The sequence below is a fragment of the Microcebus murinus genome, chromosome 17 (genome assembly GCF_040939455.1).
Source record: "Microcebus murinus isolate Inina chromosome 17, M.murinus_Inina_mat1.0, whole genome shotgun sequence".
Lineage (NCBI taxonomy): Eukaryota > Metazoa > Chordata > Mammalia > Primates > Cheirogaleidae > Microcebus > Microcebus murinus.
The window spans coordinates 7,126,550-7,150,614 of NC_134120.1; the positions used below are offsets into that span (position 1 = coordinate 7,126,550).

A 24,065-nucleotide genomic window follows, 5' to 3' on the forward strand; every position below is an offset into this window, starting at 1 on the left:
TCTTCATTCTCCAAGTTGTTTTGGCTATTTTAGGTCCTATGTATTTCTAGCATGAATCTTGTCACTCTTTCCAAAAAAAGTCTGCTGTGATTTTGAATGGAATGGGGTTGAATTTGTACACCAATTTGTGAAAAATTGACATCAAATGTTAACATAAGTATTGATTCTTCTGATACCTGGATACCATATATATGTCTTCACTTATTTAGCTCTTTAATTTGTCACAGCAATGTTTTGAAGTTTTCAGTGTATAGGACTTCCACATCTAAGTATTTCAGTTTTGGGTCTTTTTCCTTGTCTGAGTTTTTTTCTCTGTCTTTGGATATTTGGTAGGTTTAGTAATATCTTATTCCATGTTGGATATTTTGACTGTTACCTTGTTGAGTGTTTTGATTTTTTTTTTTTTTTTTTTTTTTTGTCCTTTTGGAAGTTGGGTTCTATTCTTATAGGTGATTAAGTTACTTGTGGAGCAATTTCACTTCATCAAGTCCTTCTAAAATTTTGTTAGAATGAGTCTAGAATAGTGGTTTTCCATTGGGGGCAGTTTTGCCCCCCAGAGGACATTTGGCAATGTCTGGAATTGTTTTTGGTTTTCACAACTGGGGAGGTGCTACTTGCTTTTAGTGGATGAAAGCCATAATGACTCTCCATAAAAAAGAATTTTTTGGCTCAATATTTCAATCTTAAGCAAAATTTGAAATTGAAAAACTATAATCTGGAGGAACATTTGCTTGGGGTTAAATTCTACTCCTGGAGCGTGGGACCTCTATTAAATGTCTGATGTGATTAGTGATGACTCTCTGCTCTGACTGGTTGAAGCTTGAATCTCTTACTGTCCTGGGTGAGCCCTGGGAGTTGTTGAGTTTAAATCTCAATGATCCTTTTGGCCTGCATTTGTGGGAATTTCTTCCTGTAACCTGAGCCACCTAATCTCAGCATGGATAAAATAGAATCTGTTTTAGGTTTCTGGAGCTCTTTCTTTGCATATCTGTCCCACAGTTTCTAACTATCTCAGCTTCCACTAGCATCTTCACCTCCTTAGTCATCAAGATTGTCAGACTCTTTGGGTTTCTCTTTCCTGTTTGCTGTACAGTAATTGGTTTCAGATATAGTAGCATTCTCATTGCTTATTTTCCTTCTCTCTGGCATCACAGTCCTGCACTTTCTACTGTCCAATATCTAACAATAATTTTTTAATGTATTTTGTGCAGTTTTCTAGTTGATTTCTTAGAAAGGAGAGGATCAATCCTTGTTATTACTTAATGGCCAGAAGTGGAAGTTTTATATAAGGCTTTTTATTATGTCATTTAAGCAACTGGCTTATCTACTAGTTATTAGGGGCTTAACTGTATGCTTATTTAGAGTAAAAATTTAAGATGAATTTTTCAAGTTATCATTCAAGATGTGGAGAGATCCGAAGGACGACTTGTTCTTTGCTGTTTGTATTTCAGTAGGGTAATTTTGGAAAGTATAGCTTTTTTTTTTTTTTGCAAAAAGTGTTTTGATAAGTAATATTTTGCATGAGTAATCAACACATGTACAGTGGCCTTAGGAATGTTTTTTTATAACATAATATTTAAGGTATCTATAGACTACAAGAGTATGTCTTCAATATACTATAAATCATGTGTCATTTTATATCTTTTATTTTGAAATTATCATATGATAAGCTTGCCTTCCTTGGGAATTGGTATTCTGTCTATTCTGTTTATGTGAATTGGTAATGTCTGGTTTATCTGTCTTTCTTCTCCTCCCTCCCTTCTTCCCTTCTTTTTTGCTTGTCTTGTTATGCATTGAATCAAAATTTATTAGTCATAAAAATATATGTTGACTCTCACAGTTACTAAACTTTTTTTTTCTTTATGCTATTTTGATCTAGGTCTGTCTATATTTAATTAAACTTTGTTGCAGGCTGTCTGAAATCCTTGTGAATAGAGGTCAGAACATAAAAAATAGATAAAATACCGATGTTTACTTAATAGCAACATCCATGTGTGAAAAAAATGCAAACTTTATTTTTTCAATAACGCAAACCTCTTAAATAGAGAAACAAAAAATTATATATTTTATAACAGGTATACCTTTATATTTTCAAGTCCATCAGTTTTCGATAATAGTTGTTAATCTTGGTTTTTCTTCAGTCCTTAAGGTTATCACACTATTTTGTAGTACTTTTTGGAGATTTTCACATATTGCAGATTTTCAACAAGTGAGCTTTTCCTTAGAAGTGTGAGGAATGCTTTATCAGTTGCTTCTTAAATTAACTTACATTTTCTTGGCCGAAACATTTATCTGTGAAAGTTAGTCATTCACTTTTAACTTTTGGCTGCTGATCTTTTATGATTCAATGAATTATTTTTACTTTAAAGGTTAATTCTGTTGTACAAGTGCCAATTGGTATGTTAGAAATGCTAAATAAAACAGTACTGCTTGAAATTATATTTGATTTACTTGTTTAAAAAGAATAAATGCCTCCTAGAAAAAAAAATCTCTATCCTTTGGCTATGTATTAAAAGAAGCAAACAAGTAACATTTCTTAATGTTCCCACTTTTGCCAATTTTGAGAAGAAAGATAGAAGCAGCATTTTTGTTGAGTCATTAACGAGACAAAGTAATAAAATGTGTTATTACCAGTTGCCTCAGAACATATAATCAAATCTCTAGATATTTCAAATAATGCTAATGTCAGTGACATCAATTATATCTGGAATGCTCTGTCACAGTTTGGTTAAGCTGAGGTTAGTAAAGGAAATTCTCCCAAACTGAATATTTTTGTTTCACTTGAAGTGAATAAAAGAATTTTTACCAAAATTATTATAATATTTTGTTAAAATTAAAAAATTGATAAGCACATATAAAAGTTGACCTAATGTATGTCATATGTCATCCTTCCTCCAGTGAAATCAAGTATGTTTTTTCCTTATTTACATGCTGAGTTAGATTCAAGGAGTAAGAAGCTTTACTTATGCCAGATAACCTCAGACTACTGGGTCTGTCTTCTGTTCATTTTCTGCATTTCTTCTCTATGTCCTTCCTGTGATTGCAGCCATTGAAGAGTGATGTTTTTCTTCTTTATGATTCATTGCTTCTGAATTCCCATCTGACCTGCTGCGAGCTGGTAACTTTGATTATTAGGGCATGTTGGTAGAATTTTTGGTTGAAGTTCAAGTGGGACTGAGAGACTTGTGAAAGAATGGAGAGAGAAGGGCTTTGTATCCAGTTAGGATTCAGTAAGGATAGTTGAACCAGATAGTGTATTTATAACTGGGGATGTGGAATCTCTAATTAGCATAGGCCTTCCCTGCTACTGCCACCATTGCAAAGACAGTTAATAGCTCACCAAACATTTGATTCCTGTCATATGCTAGGCACTGGGGGTATAAGATGAATAAGATGTAGTTCTTTTCATGCTTGTGAGTGATAGATACTGTTAATATGATATTAATGTTAACAAAAGACCATGAGATCTGGGTTGGGGCAGGGAAGGAGAGCTTTATTTTCTATAAAAAACAATCTGCAGATGAGGAGTCATAGCCTTCAGTACAAGTGAAAGTGTGCTCTCCAAAGAACAAAGGGAAGATCTGGCTTATTTAGGGGAAAGTTCTCACCTTGGTTCTCAGTCAGGTCTGTTTATGCAAATGAGGGATTCAGACTTGTCCACTTCTGATTGGTTAAAATAGTTGAGCCCTGATTGGGTGGTTTCCAAGCCCCAAACCAGAAGTCTCTGTCAGATGTTTCTTCCAAATGGCCCGTTGGGTGAGGGGGGTTTCTAGCTGCAGTTTATATTGGCACTGAGGAAAGGAACTGGTTTGGCTTGATTGTACAATGGGAGGTTCTGTGACTCTTTTACAACATCTTTCTGAGAATGTAGAGTAGGTGACTTATCCCTTGCCCAGCCATGGTTGCCTGGTTCTCTTTTACCTTTGAGCCACCTCAGTTAGCTATGGTGAGTGCATTTTGTCTGTCAGCTGGAGGTATACTTTAACACTAGTAAAACTGAGATACAAGCATAGAGGAATAATAGTTAAGGATAGTTTAAATATAACACTTACTGTATTTCAGGCACTATTTCCAAAGTCATTTAGTTATCATAACCCTGTAAGTTATATTACAGGGTTATTTTACAGATGAGGAAACTGAGGTGCAGTTTCTTTTGAAGGTCACTTGAGATTCTGTGTTTATAACCATTATGTTTTATTGCCAAGGGTGCTTTGAAAATACTCCCAACCTGGGATCTCAGTGAAGGCTTTTCATAAATCCGAGCGAACTGAGTTTTAAATTATAAGTATGATTTGGGCAAGCATATAAAGGTGGAGTTTTTTTGTTTTGTTTTTTGCTTTTTTTAATCTTTCAGAGAATAAGAGAATGAGCCACAATAAGGGGACATGGGTAGTTCTGAGAGGTGGTGAAGGGGAGGGCTGGTGGTTGAACACAAGCACGAGTGTAAGATGTGAGGTGGAAGTGGTGGAGAGAGGCTGTGGGTTAAATGAGGGTCCGTTTGTAGAGGTTTTAGAGGTAGTGCCAAGTAGTTTGGCCTTTGCTCTGAAGGCAAGATCAGATTGCTCTTAAACAGGGAAGTGCCTGGTGAGATTTGCATGAGGAGCAGTGGCTGACTGCAGCTGGAAGGGCCAGTGGAAGCATCTGGTGGAGAGCCCGTTGCAGTCACTTCCTTCAGATGCCTTGTGGAATCCACAACCCTTGTTATATATAGAGATAGTGGAGAAACTGTATTTGTACTATAAAAATTTGTTTTATTGGAAATATTTAAAATATGTTGCTAATTTAGTATTTCAATTTTGTACCTTCTGTTGTAAAAGCTATAAATATCTTCTGAAAACTGGCCTTCCTCCACGCCAGTCAATTCCCTTAGGGCTGTTGTTTAAACAGCTTTAGCCCAAAGAACTAAAACTGTGGGCTAGTTGTTATTGTTTTTCAAATCTGTCTTTCCTAAAACATTAAAAAAACAAACTCAAAAAACACTTTTTCTTTTGGCTTAGAAGAAATGCTGGAAATAGTGAAAATTGCAAAACTGATCCTTACAGTACTTCCTTTTTATGCTATTTTTGAGACATACTCAATCCATCATTAGAGTTAGCAAGATTATTTGAAATAATTTTATAAGTAAAAAGACTTTCAGAAAAAGCCCTATGACACAGATCTTAAATGTATTTACTGATTTAAATTGTGAATTGTCAGAGTTAATCTTGAATAATAGAGATATGCTATTAGATATATAAAAGTATTATTTTAATGGGAACATACCATATAGAGGAATTACCTGTCAATATAATAAGACTATAACTGTATTTCTGATTTGTTTTCTTTATACTAGTAGTTGTTTATATTAGGGCTTTTTAGTTTTGCTGTTTTAATTTTGTAAGGGCAGCTCCACTTTTAGTTTAAATTTTTATTACTTTTTTTCTTTTGTTTTTTGGAGTTAAGAGGATATTGCCTTACATATAAATTAAAGTTTCTTTGTAGTTAAGTATATGGTTAGTTTTTGTCAAGTTTCTTGGAAACTTAAAGAGAAGTTATATTGTTTGTAATGTTGAAAGTTCAAATCTATTCATTTTAATTAAGTTCCAAAAGGTTGAGTTAAATCTGTAAATCCATGTCAGTAACAGGTTTTGCTTCATATTATATGTTATTCAGATCACAAGACTCATTTCTATTGGGTCTTTAGTCTTTTTTTTTTTTTTTTTTTTTTGGAGACAGAGTCTCACTTTGTCGCCCAGGCTAGAGTGAGTGCCGTGGCGTCAGCCTAGCTCACAGCAATCTCAAACTCCTGGCTCAAGCAATCCTCCTGCCTCAGCCTCCCAAGTAGCTGGGACTACAGGCATTCGCCACCATGCCCGGCTAATTTTTTGTATATATATTAGTTGGCCAATTAATTTCTATTTATAGTAGAGACGGGGTTTCGCTCTTGCTCAGGCTGGTTTCGAACTCCTGACCTCGAGCAATCCGCCTGCCTCAGCCTCCCAGAGAGCTGGTCTTTAGTCTTAATTATAAATTTCGTCAGTAGAAAAATTACCCTCTTTATCTAATTATTTTTTGCTCTAAATTATTCACTATTCATATTACTTAGATTTTTTTGTTTATATTCTAATATACATGGAATTTTTAACCTTTTATCACAAAGATAAGATTTTTAACCTTTTTATTGTTTATATGTATAAATTTTTAATTTTTTTTTACTTCAGTATGAAATCATATTCCTTATTTAGAAGTTTAAACTTTTTATAGTATGGTTATACTTGTTCTTCTCTCAGAAGCTTTTGCTATCTATTTATTGATTGATTGATTTATACATTAGTCTTCCTTCTAGGCCCTCAGACCGTTGGAGGGCCGTTGGAGAGTGCGGCACACATTCCACACATGCGCATTGTGGCCCCGGGACCAGTTGGCTGCTAAGCAGGACAGGCAGAGGTGGCAAAAACACCCAGCAGGCCGGATAAATGTGCTTGGTGGGCTGCATGTGGCCCGTGGGCTGTAGTTTGAGGACGCCTGTACAGTGATTTGGAAAACCATAGTGATTATCATACTTTTATTTTCACTTCTGTTAAAACTGCAGTTTATCAAATGACCCACATAAATAACAAAACATAATTTACCCATTATGTAATTATTTTATTGTGGTAAAATATACATAATGAAATTTACCATTTTAACTTATTTTGAGTGTATAATTAAGTGACATTAACTATATTCACATTGTTATTCAACCATTACCGTTGTCAGCTCAAACTGAAACTCTGGACCCATTAAACAATCACTTCCCATTTTGCCTCCCCTGCCTCTGGTACCTCATATTAGTGGAATCATGTATGTATCTTTTTGTGTCTTATTATAATGTTTTAAAGGTTCATCCATGTTGTAGCAGGCATCAGAATTTAATTTCTTTTTAAGGCTCAATAATATTTTCTTTTCTTTTCTTTTTTTTTGGAGACTGTCTCACTTTGTTGCCTGGACATGAGGGCAGTGGCATGATCATAGCTCGCTGAGGCCTCATACTCCTGCGCTAAACTAATTCTGCCTCAGCCTCCCAAGTAGCTGGGACTACAGGCATGTGTACCGTGCCCAGATAATTTTTATATTTATTTTTGAGACACAGTCTCTGTTGCTCAGGCTAGAGTGCTGTGGCGTCAGCCTAGCTCACAGCAACCTCAAACTCCTGGGCTTAAGCGATCCTCCTGCCTTAGCCTCCCGAGTAGCTGAGACTATAGGCATGCGCCACCATGTCCGGCTAATTTTTTCTGTATATATTTTTAGTTGGCCAATTAATTTCTTTCTATTTTAATAGAGATGGAGTTTCGCTCTTGCTCAGGCTGGTTTCGAACTTCTGACCTTGAGTGATACCCCCGCCTTGGCCTCCCGGAGTGCTAGGATTACAGGCGTGAGTCACCATGCCTGGCCTTAATTTTTATATTTTTTGTAGAGAAAGGGTCTCACTGTGTTGCTCAGGGTGGTCTTGAACTCCTGACCTCAAGTGATCCTCCCTCCTTGGCCTCCCAAAGTGCTAAGATTGCAAGCGTGAGCCACCATACCTGGCAATATTTTCTTGTGTATATATACCACATACCACATTTTCTTAATCCACTCATCTGTTAACGGACACTTGCGTTATTTCTCCATTTTGGCTATTGTCAGTAGTGCTGCTATGAACATGGATGTGTACAAATCTCTCTTTGAGAACTTGCTTTTAGTTCTTTAGGGTATATACCTGGAAGTGGAATTTGCTAGATCACATGGTAATTCTATGTTTAATTTTTTGGAGAAATTGCCATTTCCACATTGGCTGCACCATTTTACATTTCCACCAACAATACAAAGGGGTAAAAGGGTTCCAATTTCTTCACATCCTTGCCAATATTTGTCTTTTTTTGGTGGTTTTTGTTTTGTTCTTATTTTTCTTTTGTAATAACCATTCTATGGGGCGTGAACTGCTATTTCATTGTAGCTTTGAGCCTTTATGTAATTTTTACAGGCTTCATATCTTTTAGTTGTGTTTCCTGTATATTCACCCTTGATTTTAAAAATTCTGACATATTAGATTTTTGTTCTTTGCAGGTTTTTTCTCATTTTTGTTTTCATATATTTTCAATGGAAAATTGAGAGCAAGAAATGAAGAACTGCAGTGCTTTCTTTTTCAGTACTGTCTTACCGAGGCTGTCCTTTTACCAGCTAGTTTATGGAGTATGTCAGTATATCTATGATATATTTTGGTCTATATTTTTGTGACTTGCAAGTCAGTCTACTATGCTTCCTTTTATATTTATGTATACCTTTCAATTTAAATGGTATAATTTCTATTTAAGTAGTAAGTTATTTAGAAATTTATGATGGCAGAACATTTTCCATTTGAAACAACCTCTTATTACCTGAAGAGCGTTTATGTAATTTGGTATGTAATTTGCTTTTTAATTGTTTGATTTTCCTTGTTTCATTTCTTTAGTAACTTTGGGATCAATTTGAGGACAGGGATCATGTCTCTTTTACTAAGACTTTTTTTTCCCCATTATGCCTGACACTGTTAGGTATATAGTAAACATTATAAATACTTCATCAGATATTTACATGCATATGTTACAAGTTATAACAATTAAGCACTAGAAACTATGAGGAATTTATGGTTCATTAAGCTTTTGTATTTTATTTTTTATTCATTATTACTTGGGATTCATCACATTAAATACATAAATACTTAAAAATTTTTAGTTTTTAAAACATGTGTGCTTATCTTCCATACTTTTTTATTGTCAGCAGGTATTAGGTATCTTAGAGGAATGAATTTTTGTTTTGGTTTGTTTTACTATTCAATGATAGATAATATTTTTAACTGTTGCCAGTGCATTTGCATACTGGCCCCTAAAATTTGTTGTTTTCCTATATTTTTTGTTTTTTAAATGCTTTCAGAAAGAGAAACTGCTCCTGGTATTGGGGTCCCTTGGAGAAACCATGTGCTACCATAAGAGCAATATCAGCTTGGATCAACCAGAAGTGATGGTCGTGCACCACAGAATGGCCTTTATCAGCATTTCCCTGTTTGCAGTACGACTATTACAAATGCTTCTACCTGTTGAAAAGGTAAGGCAGGTAATGCCGCTTTGTCGTTTAGTGAATATTGTACATAAATGCTGTGTTGTAAATTTCTTCTGATCATATGATAGTGTGAAGATATTCTGCTTTGGACTTTAATTTTCTAAATTAAGTGTAGGTACAGATATTATATGGGAAATGTAGAAATTGAAAAAAGGCTAACACTTTGAATGATTTTGACAAATCATTTGATAGAAGATTATTTTTTAATATAGCAATTGTTTTTATTGCATGTATCATATTGTAGTTGTGTACAATTATTTGTTCCTTCACTTGTTTATTCAGCGAATTTATTTTATTGATTGCCTACAGTGGGCTAGCAGTATTAGGTGCTATATATAATAAGTTAGAATTAGTCATTGGCCTCATAGAGCTTAATCTTATGTAAAAGTCAAGACTTGCACTTATCAGTTATATACATGTATATGTTTGACTTACCTGGTTTCATTTAATAACTTTAAGATTACTTTGATGGCAGGGATCATATCTTCTATACTAATACATTTTCCCCAATTAAACCTACCTCTGTGTTCAGCAAATATTAAGCCTGATAAACACTTGCTATTTGTACACACACACACACACACACACACACACACACACGTGTAATCGATACACTTGATATATCTTTTAATTGAATGGAAGTCATTGAAAGCCTAATGATCTCATTTCTGCAAGGGAGTGTCTTGGTTCTTATTATTACAATCAAGGTTTTTCTTCTCTGCAGCTAGGTACATGCTGCCAGAGTTCTTTACTCATTCACCATTTCATAGGTTCCTTGACACATGGAATACAAACAGTAGTTTCCAGAAGTACTTCAGAAATTATTTCATAGTTGGCATATGTTAATGTCATGTAACCTGTTCTTTTTCTTGTTGCTTTGTCTATTCAAATTAGTGTCAAAAATGCTTTAGTTTCTAAGCATTGATCAGATTAAGTTGGTTCTTTGTGACTGTCCTATTTCCTGTATTTGTTGTTCTTTATGTATATTACTAATGTGTAATATATTTTAGTAACTTACGTGATTTTTTTTCTTGGTGGTGTACATTTGTCTAGAAGTTTCCTATTTGTCTGCCTCCCTTCTGCCAGCAACTGAATTGCTTAATATTGTTATTTTGGCAGTATATCAAAAGAATTTTAGGAAATATATGTCTGGTGGTACTAAATATCCTGGTGTTTGACTCATCTAGTTAATATTTGATATTTAGGAATTCGTTTTAGTGTTTAAACACTATTTGTAGTTTGAGTTACTTATTATATGAATTCATGTTTTAGTTGCCTTTTGAAGTTCTTTTTGTGATTAACATGTTATTTTAATTATCTTTTACAAAGCTGCTTTTCTGTCCTTAATAGCAGTAAACTTTCTTCTGTACCAGTCTTTATTCTAGTACTTTCTTTTTTCTAATTTTCTATTTTTGCCTAGCTCTTTTTTTTCTTAAGCATTGGTCTTTAAAAAGTGACCACCTCCCATAACAGGAAATAGAACATTACTAGCATTCCATAGGTTCCATTACCTTTCTCTCCTTCCCCAAGCCAAACCCTGACTTATGTCACTATAGATAAAAAAAAGTTTGCTTGTTTTTGAATATTATTTAAATGGAATTATATGTACTTCCTCAACTTTTTTTTTGAGATTCATCACTGTTGTTGCTTATAGCAGTAATTTGTTATTTTTTTTATTTGTTAATTTTTATTGCAAAATAGAAAACTATTGCATGAATGTATGTTAAAGGTGATTTTAATAGGTGTAAATATTTCTTTGAAATCTTCTTATTGTATTTTCAAATGTGAGACTTTATCTCTGACTGAATGTTAGTGATAAAAATATCTCAAATGGTTCCTACACAAGTGTTTTGTGGCACACTAAAATAGAGGTAGAGAAGACATTAGGACAACTAGAGAACTATATCCTATGCCTTTTTGTTGCCTTTAGTTATTAACCAATTTGCAATTTTGTTCTGTAGAATTCTGCAGAACATATAGTCCAAAATCCATTATCTAGTAACCCTTGTGTATGCAATATATTACCACATCATCTAGGAAAGCAAGAGTTAAGCATTAAATTTTAAATATTGTATTTTGGGCAGGACGTGGTAGCTCACACCTATAATCCTAGCACTCTGGGAGGCTGAGGCAGGAGGATCACTTGAGCCTAGGAGTTTGAGGTTGCTGTGAACTATGATGATGCCACTGTACTCTAGCTGTGGTGACAGAGCGAGACTGTATCTCCAAAAACAAAAAACAAACTTGCATTTTTATCTATCTGTCTATCAGTCAATCAATCATCTATCCATGTTGTATTTTACTTTAGGGAAAATAACATCACTTGCGTTAATTTTTAACTTTTATTCATTAGTCATACGTTTCTGAAGTAACTTTCTGTTTTGAAGAGTGGTAATTTCCCAAGATACAAGCGTTAACAATGAAAGATTGCACTTAAAATATGGGTGTCTTACTTAATATTATATAACTGAAAAATTACTGATTCTACAACAACTTGTTATTGAGTATTATAAATGATCTATGTATAGATTGAAATATTGATGGAAAACTTATCAATTGTATCATATAGTTTATTGCTTTTTTGATTATTTTTCTTCATCTGTGTGTTTATTTGGGCAGGAATCAAACTAGAAAAGTTATTTTACTTAGTTTAGTGCTAGTATAACGTAAAGTTAATTTTCTGTGTTTTATTTGAAGGTAATTATTTTTAAAAACAAATATCTAATTTTTGGTAGTTCTTTTAAATATCTTGGAACTTTGTTAGAACAGTTTTGGTCATTGTAGGAGATTGTAGTTAAGGCATTTGTTTATAGATGGTTGTATTTGTTTTGATTAATTAAATGTTTTAAAATAAGATCAGACAAAAATACTATTTCCCTGCTGCTACATTTCTGCTTTGGCTTATATAAATGTGAGGTTATGCTGCCCTCTGTCTGTTGCTAGCCCACCAGCAATTGAAGTGCAATTTGGACTCTGAAATGTTTTCTTAGAAGTGGTTTTTTGAGTTGCCACTTACCATATATATAATTTCAATGTTGAAAAATGAACACGAATGTATGTAGATATTTCTTGAATTTGACAAAATATTCTCAAAGGCCTGTTTTAAAGCTGGTATGTGTTGATTTAAATGATGTTGAAGAATACTTGTGTATAGGTTAAAATGATGTGTTGGTAATCTTGTGAAAAATATTCTGGGTGGATAAACCAAATTGGTAAAACAAATGAAGGTAATTTCATTTGGGGAAACATCTCAGAAATGAGAGCGAAAAGTACTGGCCCTGTGCTAGAATCAGAAGCACCGAGCATCTTAGGTACTGCTCTTACCCTTTCTCAATTAGCCAAGCAGACTGAGGCTAAGGAATTTATACCACAAGGCCTTTGGCTTTTCGGTGAGCTGAACGAGGGCAGTCTGGAAAGTATCCAGCCATTGTTAATATAACAAGAGCGGTTACATGGCTGGATACTTTCCGGATAGCTCTTGTATGAATCCTAGTGATTTGGTGAAGGCAATTGAGTGATTGAAGATTACCTGGAGATATTCTTGCGTATTCTGACTCATCAGGTCTAGGGTGGGGCCCAAGTCTGCATTTCTAACAAACCCTTAGATAATGCTGTGGCTGTGGAGTGGCTGGATTTCGAGAAAACAATATTATATACCCCTTCCTCTGCTAATGCACATGAGATGATGTTGTTGACTCTTTTTTATCTAATAGAAGTGATATATTTGCACTGAACATCTTCACTTTTAGTTCCAAATGACATGTGACTAATGCTTCTATATGCAGGACAACTGTCTTAAAATTGTAGTTAGTCCATTGGGCCATGCAAGGATTAAGTTTATGACCTTAGCATGGCGCTTTGAATTGCTAAGATAAGAATTTCAAATAGGGGTATGCAGAGTGAAAATGTCAGAATTCCTCAGTGGTGAGGTGAAAAGAAGAAAAGAAATTAATATTTATTGAGTCCTATATGCTGCACACCCTGCTTAATGCTTGTTTAATTCTCACAGCAGCTATTAATTTTCTCACTAGTGTCAGAGAAATCTCTTTCAAACTGGAACACAGTGCCTTTGGAGTTAGATCCACTAGGATTTACTATCTTAGCACTGTGTCTGACTCACTAAATCTCCTTTGCTAATTCCTATTTATCTTCCTAACTTCCTAACTTTTTAGTCTCTCTCTGTTGCCCTGGGTAGAATGCAGTGGTGTCATCATAGTTCACTGCAGACTCAAACTCCTGGGCTCAAGCGATCCTCCGGCTTCAGCCTTCCAAGTAGCTGGTAATATAGGTGCGCACCACCAGGCCTGGCTAATTTTTCTATTTTTAGGTAGAGACAGTGTCTCACTCTTGCTCAGGCTGGCCTGGACCTCATGAGCTCAAGTGACCCTCACACCTCAGCCTCCCAGAGTACCAGGATTACAGGCATGAGCCACTGTACCTGGCCTATCTTCCTAACTCTTAAAGGAGTAGAACCCTAGGACTAACTGTAGCCCTAATGAAATATCATCGTGTTTGAAATTTTGAAATGCCATCTGTTTGTTGATGCCTCCCAAATTTATCTTTCTAGACATACCACCTGAATTCTAAACTTGTGTGTATTCAGTGTCCTTTTGGACATCTTCACTTGAATGACAATAAATGTTTCCAATTTAACATGTCTCAAACCAATTCTTTGCTTTTCTTCACAAGTGTGTTCTTCCTATAATCTTCCCTATCTCAGTGACTGCCAACTTTATTCTTTAAGTTGATAGTTGATCAGGCAAAAACCTTAGAGTCAGCCTTGATTCTTGTCTTTCAGTGACACCTAGATCTAATCCCTGAGCAACACTTGTTGTTTCTGCCTTGAATATCTATACAGAAACTGAACTACCTGAGTTGAACCCACCATCCTATCTTGCCTGGATTATTTGCAGTAAATGCCTTATTGGTCTGTCAGCTTCTACTTTTGCACTTTACCATATGTTCACTACAGACTGATCTTGATACTTGCTTGAAATCTTCCAGTGGCTTTCATCAGCAAACAAGTCCTTACAATGGATGACCCAGACAGAGCCTTACCTGATCTGGCCCACCACTCTCCTCTGATGCTATCCCTCGGTGCTAGCTACACCAGCTTCCTGCAACCAAAACCACCCTATCTCTGAGCCTTTGTACTTGTTCCTTCTTCTGTGAATGCTGTCACCCAGAAATCCACATGGCCTCTGACCCTTCTGGGGCTCTACTTCAGTGGCACCTTACTGGAGAGGTCTTCCCCTCCTGCTTTAAAGTAGTAGCATTTCCCTGCCTCCACACCCCATTCCTTCTCTATTCCTTCTCCATTTCCCATCCCATTTTTAAAAAATTTCCTAGCTACACCTGACATCTTATGAAGTATATTGGTTTAATTCCTCCTCTCCTCTCCTCTCCTCTCCTCTCCTCTCCTCTCCTCTCCTCTCCTCTCCTCTCCTCTCCTCTCCTCTCCTCTCCTCTCCTCTCCTCTCCTCTCCTCTCCTCTCCTCTCCTCTCCTCTCCTCTCCTCTCTCCTCTCCTCTCTCCTCTCTCCTCTCCTCTCCTCTCCTCTCCTTTCTCCTCTCCTCTCTCCTCTCCTCTCCTCTCCCCTCCCCTCCCCTCTCCCCTCTCCTCTCCCCTCTCCTCTCCTCTCTCCTCTCCTCTCCTCTCTCCTCTCCTCTCCTCTCCTCTCCTCTCCTCTCCTCTCCTCTCCTCTCTCCTCTCCTCTCCTCTCTCCTCTCCTCTCCCTCTCCTCCTCTCCTCTCCTCTCCTCTCCTCTCCCCTCCCCTCCCCTCTCCCCTCTCCTCTCCTCTCCCCTCCCCTCCCCTCCCCTCCCCTCCCCTCCCCTCCCCTCCCCTCTCCTCTCCTCTCCTCTCCTCCCCTCTCCTCTCCTCTCCTCTCCTCTCCTCTCCTCTCCTCTCCTCTCTCCTCTCCCCTCTCCTCTCCTCTCCCCTCCCCTCTCCTCTCCTCTCCCCTCTCCTCTCCTCTCCCCTCTCCTCTCCTCTCCCCTCTCCTCTCCTCTCTCCTCTCCTCTCTCCTCTCCTCTCCTCTCTCCTCTCCTCTCCTCTCTCCTCTCCTCTCCTCTCCCCTCTCCTCTCCTCTCTCCTCTCCTCTCCTCTCCTCTCTCCTCTCCTCTCCTCTCTCCTCTCCTCTCCTTTCCTTTTTCCTTTCCTTTCCTTTCCTTTCCTTTCCTTTCCTTTCCTTTCCTTTCCTTTCCTTTCCTTTCCTTTCCTTTCCTTTCCTTTCCTTTCCTTTCCTTTCCTTCCTCTTTTCCTTTTCCTTTTCCTTTTCCTTTCTTCTTTCTTTTTTCCTTTCCCCTTTCCTTTCCTTTCCTCTTTCCTTTCCTTTCCTTTTTATTGGTTTACTTTCTGCTTTATCCAGGGGAATGTCAACTTCATGAGGGCAGAGGTTTTGTTTTGCTCCCTGCTGTATGTCCAGGATCTGGAGTGGTGCCTGGTATATAGTAGAGGAACATAGTAGGGGCCTGATTAATAATTGCCTAATGACTGAAAAATAGATGATCAGGTAATTTAGTTTCTTTCAGTTCCTTTTTTCCTCCACAATAGAGTTCTTCACAGAATAATGAAATGTCTCTTGACTTTCTAATTTTTTTTCTAAATTCTTTTTACTAGTCTGGGGTGTTTTCATGCATTGTAATCTAACAATCTGATTTCTGTAGTTTCTGATATTCATTTGACAACTTTATTCATTTAAAGGTATCCTTGTTTAGGTGATTCAGCTCTTAATCTTAGACTTTCACATCGTTAGTGATTATCTTTAAAATAGGTTATCTATGAAATAAATCATGACCAAACTCACTTTACTAAAGGCAACAGCATTTGAGCCATAATAGTGAGCTCTGTCAAAAGATTTTTTCTGAACATTGAAATTTTAATCCTTTTTGTTTCTTTAATTGATACTTAGAATCTTGTCACAAAGCTAGAAACATTTAAAAAAACCCAGTTATTTCAGTTTTATATTCATTGATTAAAGTTATAAAATGTTTTATACATTTCCTTTGGGCATGTTGATTTTATACTAAAGGGCTATCTTCTGTGAGTATTCTAGAACAATTTTATATTAGGTTGAATTTCCCCTTTCCCCTCTAAAATATGAAACCAAACAAAAAATCAGTTTTAGTTAAAGTCGATCAATAGCTATACTTGATTTAGTGTTATTCAATTTACTATGTGGTTAATAAACCCTGAGTACGTGTTCAGCTATGGAATGGGTAAGTGTTCTTGACTTCAGGAGTTTATTGCATTATTGTGGATATTTGTGAGCATTTGCACAAAATACTTAGAGAAAAAGGCCTTGTGCCTCAGTAGCAGAGATGTAAACAAGGTGCAGGGCTCAGGGAGAGAGAAATTCCATGTGTTGTTTTGGGGAGGAAGAAAGTATTCAGTATCCCAGCTTTTAGAAAGAGTTGATATTTGGACATTTTGGGTAGAGGAAAATTGCATTGAACAAAGGGACAGAGGCAAATGGTGTGTTGGGAAATATGATTTTCTTTGGAAAAAGCATAGATTTTATGATAAAGCATTACTAAAAAGGAACGTGTATTGAGATTATAGTCTATCATGGTTTTCTTTTTTAAAAGCAACATTTTAACTTTTTTTTTTTTTTTTAATTCATCAAGGCAAGTGAGTTTTTGCCAGAGCCTATGTCAGCAGCATTATTTCTCCTTTCTTTGGACATGCCTATTTCTTTGGAATATCCAAATATTCACGAAGCTGTTGTGGCATATTTGGAACAGCTGAATTCTGAAAACTACAGTATTTATAAACGAACTGCAGAGGCCGCTTATTCAATTGAATGTACCTGCAACTTCCTGTCTGATGTTGGAAAGGAGGTAAAAAGTTTCGCTAATATCTCTTTTAGTGCCTGAGCCCCTATAGTGAGCAGATGACATTATATAAGAGTCTTATATAATCACAGAAGTGACATTCTATCACCTTTTCCATGTAATGTATAATAATACAATTACAAGAGTGACAATTACAAGAGTGACATTCCATCACATTTGCTATATTCTCTTGGTTAGAAGGAAGTTATAGGTTCCATCCACACTCAAGGGAAGGCAGTTTGACCACAAGGAGGTAGAATCATGAGAGTGAGCTTATAGTCTGTTCACCACACTACCAAAAAACAAAAACAAAAGCAAACTCTTTTAAATCCCTTTGATGAAATATTTAGAAAGTTTAACATATTTTTCAAATTGATATAACAATTGAATTGCTAGTTGTGGGATACATATTATTGAGTGAGTCAAACATCAGATTAGAGTAAGGATGTGATTTGTTTAAGAGTAAAACAGAAACTTTCGATTAATGAATGGTGTATATTCCTAATATCAGTGGTTTTTAAAAAAGCAGCAGTTATAAATGTTTTAATATTTAATAATGAATACCTCTATGAAGTAATTTACTATACATGAACTGAGTGACAATTGATGTAAGCAGAATTATAAGAGCCATTTTAGTGCTTACTTGTGGACACATTTTTGCTTTAATATTTTATAATCACTTATTACGTAAGTGATAAAATCACTTACTATGTTCTTATTACTCAAAGAACTGGATTTTTTTATTAAATACAATCATAAACTACATTGTATGGTAAGGATGACTTTAGGTACAATGTTATAGCAATAATTATGTATCAATACTTATCTCTTTTAAAAATACTATTAGGATATTATTTATTATGCTATCAGTGAAAGGATTAATGAGTCTTAGAGACAGACATTGACTATAATAGTTGTTTATTGTCTGAAAATACCAAAATGGATCTTGAGGATCTTGAAGAATCAGGGACAAAATTCCTATTTCATTTGGTGCCTACAGTGGAGTCTTTCTGAGCCTCATATTTACGATTTTCCTTATTAACCCACTATGGTTTCTTTCTTCCTTTCCTTTCCTTTCCTTTCCTTTCCTTTCCTTTCCTTTCCTTTCCTTTCCTTTCCTTTCCTTTCCTTTCCTTTCCTTTCCTTTCCTTTCCCCTTTCCCCTTTCCTTTCCCCTTTCCTTTCCCCTTTCCTTTCCCCTTTCCTTTCCCCTTTCCTTTCCCCTTTCCTTTCCCCTTTCCTTTCCCCTTTCCTTTCCCCTTTCCTTTCCCCTTTCCTTTCCCCTTTCCTTTCCCCTTTCCTTTCCCCTTTCCTTTCCCCTTTCCTTTCCCCTTTCCTTTCCCCTCCTTTCCTTTCCTTTCCTTTCCTTTCCCCTTTCCTTTCCCCTCCTTTCCTTTCCTTTCCTTTCCTTTCCTTTCCTTTCCTTTCCTTTCCTTTCCTTTCCTTTCCTTTCCTTTTCCTTTCCTTTCCTTTCCTTTCCCTTTCCTTCCTTCCTTTCCTTTCTTTCCTTTCCTTTCCTCCCCCTCCCTCCCTCCCTCCTCCCCTCCCCTCCCCTCCCCTCCCCCTCCCCTCCCCTCCCCTCCCCTCCCCTCCCCTCCCCTTCCCTTCCCTTCCCTCCCCCCTTCCCTTCCCCCTTTCCCTTCCCCCTTCCCTTCCCCTTCCCTTCCCTTCCCTTCCCTTCCTTCCCTTCCCTTCCCTTCCCTTCCCTTCCCTTCCCTTCCCTTCCCTTCCCTTCCCTTCCCTTCCCTTCCCCTTCCCTTCCCTTCCCTTCCCTTCCCTTCCCCCTTCCCCCTCCCCCCTCCCCCTCCCCCTCCCCCTCCCCTTCCCCTTCCCCTTCCCCTTTCTCCTTGCTAGATCTTGATGCTATTGGCTTCATGTTTCTTCTATGATAGAATTTTGAATTGTGCCTTTAAGTTGAATTTATTTCTGTGGCATTCTACATGCTCAGTTAATCACACATGTATTGAATGTCCTCTACGTTCTTAGAACTGGTTAGGATATTAGAAGAGGGAGGTGGATAATAAAATACACTATCCCTGCCTTTATTAGGGGAGATAGGGCTACAAAGAAGTACACAAAAGATCTAGGCAACTGGATTGTAACTTTAAGCTTACTCAGAGTTAAATAATAGAAAGTCTCATGTGGTATTTAGCTAGGGATTTTTTTCTCACGTTTTTCTTCCTAGGCTGACAATTTTAGGTTGCTTGTTGAGAAAGTGGACTTAAACAAATGTGAACAATCTCAGGGTCTTTTCTTTTTTTTTTTTTTTTTTTTTATTTTCACTCAGAACAATCTCCAGGAACAGGGTCTTTTCTTATAGCTGCTTAGTTAGCTGTTAAGAATTTTATTTTATATGAGCTTGACATTTATTGCCCCATTCTGCTTCTTTTTTAGGGAGAGAAGAATCTCTTAGAGTTAGTGGAGTTGGCAGACCAAGCCTTGCGTAGCTTTTCCTATCATCGGCATTTCCCCTTAATAAAGGAAATCATCTGCATTTGTTCAAAGATGTAATATTTTCTTTTTTAATGTGATTATATTATCATAGGACTGTGTGTGTGTACATGTGTGTGTAAACTTAGGAGTAATGAAAATGAAACTGATCTTCTATCTTTGTTACTTTTTTAGTTTAAATTGCCTTTGTATGTGTCTGACCTTTAAACTGTACATGTACAGTTGCATTAGGAAATTTGACTGTTTTATTCATGATTAAACTTTAAAAATGTCATGCCCATAATCAAAATGAATGGTCCTTGGATTTTTTTTTTTTTTTTTTTGAGACAAAGTCTCGCTTTGTTGCCTAGGCTAGAGTGAGTGCCGTGGCGTCAGCCTAGCTCACAGCAACCTCAAACTCCTGGGCTCAAGCAATCCTTCTGACTCAGCCTCCCGAGTAGCTGGGACTACAGGCATGCGCCACCATGCCCGGCTAACTTTTTGTATATATATTAGTCGGCCAATTAATTTCTTTCTATTTATAGTAGAGATGGGGTCTCGCTCTTGCTCAGGTTGGTTTCGAACTCCTGACCTCGAGCAATCCGCCCGCCTCAGCCTCCCAGAGAGTTAAGATGACAGGCGTGAGCCACCGCGCCTGGCAGGTCCTTGGATTTTTATATATTTGTTTTTGGCATTCATCCAGACTATTCAAGCACATGCATTTATTTATCTTTAAAGTCTTAACTAGTAACTTGAGGATCTTGTTTTGTAAGTTTTATTATTTTGTACCTTTTTTCATATGTGGATTTGTAGAAAGCACTGTGTATTGGTTAATTTATTTTGTGGACATCAGAACAGATTCCTATTTAGTATCATCATTGCTTTTGGAAAGAATAAATTCTATGATGTGATAAACATCAATTAAGTATGAGTTTTTAAAGACATTTTGGGTTTTGTTGTACTCTAAGAGAGAACATTCTCTACCCTCAAACAAATAAGTGCTTAGGTAAGTACTTGCTAATATTGGTTGATTAAAATAAAATCCCAGTTGGAAGAACTGGAGTAGGAAGAAATCCCTTCCAATAAACTTGCCGTAGATTTCTTGGATGTTTTACATTTTTACCAGCTGGAAATCTGCACAGGCCAGTCCTTTACTACAAGGAGAAAGTCAGAAGGTGTTTCTACATATGTTGTCCCACCCATTGCCACAAGTGAAAGTTGAAACTTACCACTGCTGTCTGGAAATTATTAAGGTGGGTTTTGTTTTGTTTTGTCTTGATTTTGAGAACTAATGGTGGATTCTTTTATTATAACTCCAAAATTAAGATACTTGAGCTTTTGAATGAGTTAAAAGAATTATTCTCCCATAGGCCAGTGCAGTGGCTCATGTCTGTAATCCTAGCACTCTGGGAGGCTGAGGTAGGAGGATTGCTTGAACTCAGGTGTTAAGACCAGCCCGAATAAGAGCGAGACCTATCTTTACTAAAAATAGAAAGAAATTAGCTGGATAACTAAAAATATACATAGAAAAAAATTAGCTAAAAGCAGAAAAATTAGCCAGGTGTGGCGTGCACCTGTAGTTACAGCTATGTGAGCTATGATGATGCCACCGCACTCTACCTGGGGTGACAGAGTGAGACTCTTGTCTCAGAAAAAAAAAAAAGAAAAAATCCCAAAACTATCTCCCATAAAAATAGTTGGTAATTATCGTCAATTCTACTATTAAATTCCCTTAATTTAATAAGTCCTGGAATTGAATTGCATTGCTAGAAGTTTTATTAAGAATTATATTTATGTTGCGTTATTTAATGGTGGAAAAATTGTAAGGAAAAGTTGACTTCCCGGTATGATGGGCATTTGGGTTGTTTCCATCTTTTTGTTATTGTGAGTTATACTGTTATGAATAAGTGTATACAAATATTTGAGACTCTGCTTTTGATTCTTTGAGTATATATCCAGAAGTGGTATTTCTGGATCATATTTGGTAATTCTGTGTTTAGTCTTTTGAGGAACTGCCATACTATGATATTTTCCACAGTGGCAGTACCATTTTACATTCCCACCAATAGTACACAAGGATTCCATTTTCTCTGCATCCTTGCCAACCTTTGTTTTCTGTTTCTTGTTTTTTTGTGTGTTGTTGTTTGGTTTTTAATAGTTAATATCCTAATGGCTGTGAAGTGGTATTCCCTTGTGATTGCTTTTTAATTTATTCATCAAATTTTGAATATCAGCCGTTTTATTTTTCATTTCTGTACCTTTTCTGTGCTTTTTTATTGACTTGTTCTTTTTTTATTGTAGTCTTTCATTAGTTTCTTCTTCTGTGTCATTATAAATTTTAAACAAGCTAATATTTATTGAGCATTTGCTCTATGTACCAAGTACTTTTATAAATATGTTACCTCATTTAATCCTTAAAATAACTATGGCTTAGTATTACCTCTTTCCAAAAACAGAGTTGGCTACTTGGGAGGCTGAGGCCAGAGGATTGCTTGAACCTAGGAGTTCAAGGCTGCAGTGACACATATATATTTATATATACATATAAATATATATATTTATTTGTAATATATGTAATATATTTGTAATATATTTTTCTTCATGTTCTTGGAATTTATGATATGCAGTGAGCTATAATTGTGCCAGTACACTCCAGCCTGGGCAACAGAGCGAGACCCTGTCTCTAAAAAAATAAAATAAAGTTATAGATGCTTTGCATTTGTCCAAAGTAATTCAATCAAAAGTGCAAGACTGAGCTTTGAACCCAGATAATCTGACTCCAAAGCCCGTATTTTTAAGCATGCACCATACTACCTTTGGACTATGGAGCCCAGATTAAAATTAAAATTTTCAGTCATCAGCATAGAGATGACATTTAAAGCCGCAAGCTTTGGTTAGGATCATCTACTGAGAGACAGGGGAAGATAAGGCCTTTTAGGATCTAAGGCAGGCGGCCTCAAACTACTGCCCCCTGGCCACATTCGGGTGTTTTTGCCCATTTGTTTTTTTACTTCAAAATAAGATTTGTGCAGTGTGCATAGAAATTTGTTCATAGTTTTTTTTAAACTATAGTCTGGCCCTTCAATGGTCTGAGGGACAGTGAACTGGCCCCCTGTTTAAAAAGTTTGAGGACCCCTGATCTAAGGAGTTAGAAATCGGGCACAGAAGGAGCTGGTAGTGGAGACGGAGGAGTGTCAGTGGGGTGGGAAGGGAGAGTCAGATGAGAACAGAGAGGAACCCATTGGGTTTGGCATCACAGAGGTCATTGGTATCCTTGACAAGGAACTTCTTTAGAGCAGTAAGAATGGAAGTCCTGCTGGTGTGGGTTGAAGAGAGGTTGGCGAGTGAGGGAAGCAGAGACTGAGGACAGAGACTGCTTTTGAGGACATGTGCTGTGAAGGAGAACTAGAAATTGGGTTGTTATCAAGAGGGCAGTTAGTGGGGAATTAGGTCCAGACACAGAGTGTGATGACTGGAGTAATCCTGTGAAGAAGAAGAAGAAAGTAAAGGTGCTGAAGAAAAAGAAGGCAGTTGTAGGAACTAAATCTTGATGTCAGGAGGAGGTAGGGTGCAGTTCAGTGGGGCAGGATCTGTCTTTGATAGGATTCATGGCATTTTTCTGTTGTAAGAAGGTGAATATAGTCAGGTTGTTATGGTGATGGGAAAAGAAAGTTGTTTTGTTAAAGATTAGACATTATTCTTATTTTATGGATGAATACACTGAAGCTTAGAGTTTAATTATCTTAAGGATGTAAGTGGCAGCTATTTTTAAACTTTAGAGGTGAGGTTTTAGCTCTTTCAAAAGCTTAAAACATGCAGTTGTCTGTGGCATGAAGTTAAAACGAAAAAAAAATACTTATGTATATTATTCATATGTGTGTGTGAGTGTGTGTATGGAACTTTTTGACCTTTGAATTGTTATTAATGGTTAGGAAGTACTAATTTACAGAATGAAAAAATTAATTATATTTATATGATTAATTATTGGTTGTATTTTTACCTTCTATGTTATATTTAAATTCTATTAATATTTCAAGTAGCCTTTTTCCCTCTCTCACTAAATAGCTGCTCACAAAATATTATTCTCTATCACAGATTGAGAAGAAAATTTGTGATAGTTACTTTAAGAGATGGTACAGAGTTATTACTTATATTTCAGGTGCATAGTTGTATTGATGATAAAAATCCTAGTTATTTGTTGTGTCTCATAACTTTAAGTCTTTTGAGTTGAATTTTGTTTTTCTTTCTCAAACTTCATTAAGTAAAATGCAAACACCTTAGGATAAATTTATTATTTTGTTTATGTCCTTGTGTCTATCATTTATGAACAACTTTAAGAGATTATGGCTATCTCAGCTGTTTGCTTATTTAATTTATCAAGACTATGCTTGTTGGCAGAATGTAATATGTATCTCATACAAACTCCTCAAAAAACTGTTATGCAGGAGAGTCTTTTTTTTTTTTTTTTTTTTTTTTTTTTTGAGACAGAGTCTCGCTTTCTTGCCTAGGCTAGAGTGAGTGCCGTGGCGTCAGCCTAGCTCACAGCAACCTCAAACTCCTGGGCTCAAGCGATCCTGCTGCCTCAGCCTCCCGAGTAGCTGGGACTACAGGCACGAGCCACCATGCCCGGCTGATTTTTATATTATATATATTAGTTGGCCAATTAATTTCTTTCTATTTTTATGGTAGAGACGGGGTCTCGC

At 36.6% G+C, this 24,065-nt stretch overlaps 1 protein-coding gene across 1 annotated transcript in view; it reads left to right on the plus strand.

The window, feature by feature from the left end:
* The window catches only part of RTTN (rotatin), a 151,787-nt gene that overhangs the window by 20,878 nt on the left and 106,844 nt on the right, over window positions 1–24,065 (plus strand). The window contains exons 11-14 of the mRNA XM_020282122.2: window positions 8,914–9,084; window positions 16,727–16,939; window positions 19,327–19,439; window positions 20,489–20,615. Of these exons, the coding sequence (XP_020137711.2) occupies window positions 8,914–9,084; window positions 16,727–16,939; window positions 19,327–19,439; window positions 20,489–20,615 (624 nt within the window). The remainder of the gene's footprint in view (window positions 1–8,913; window positions 9,085–16,726; window positions 16,940–19,326; window positions 19,440–20,488; window positions 20,616–24,065) is intronic.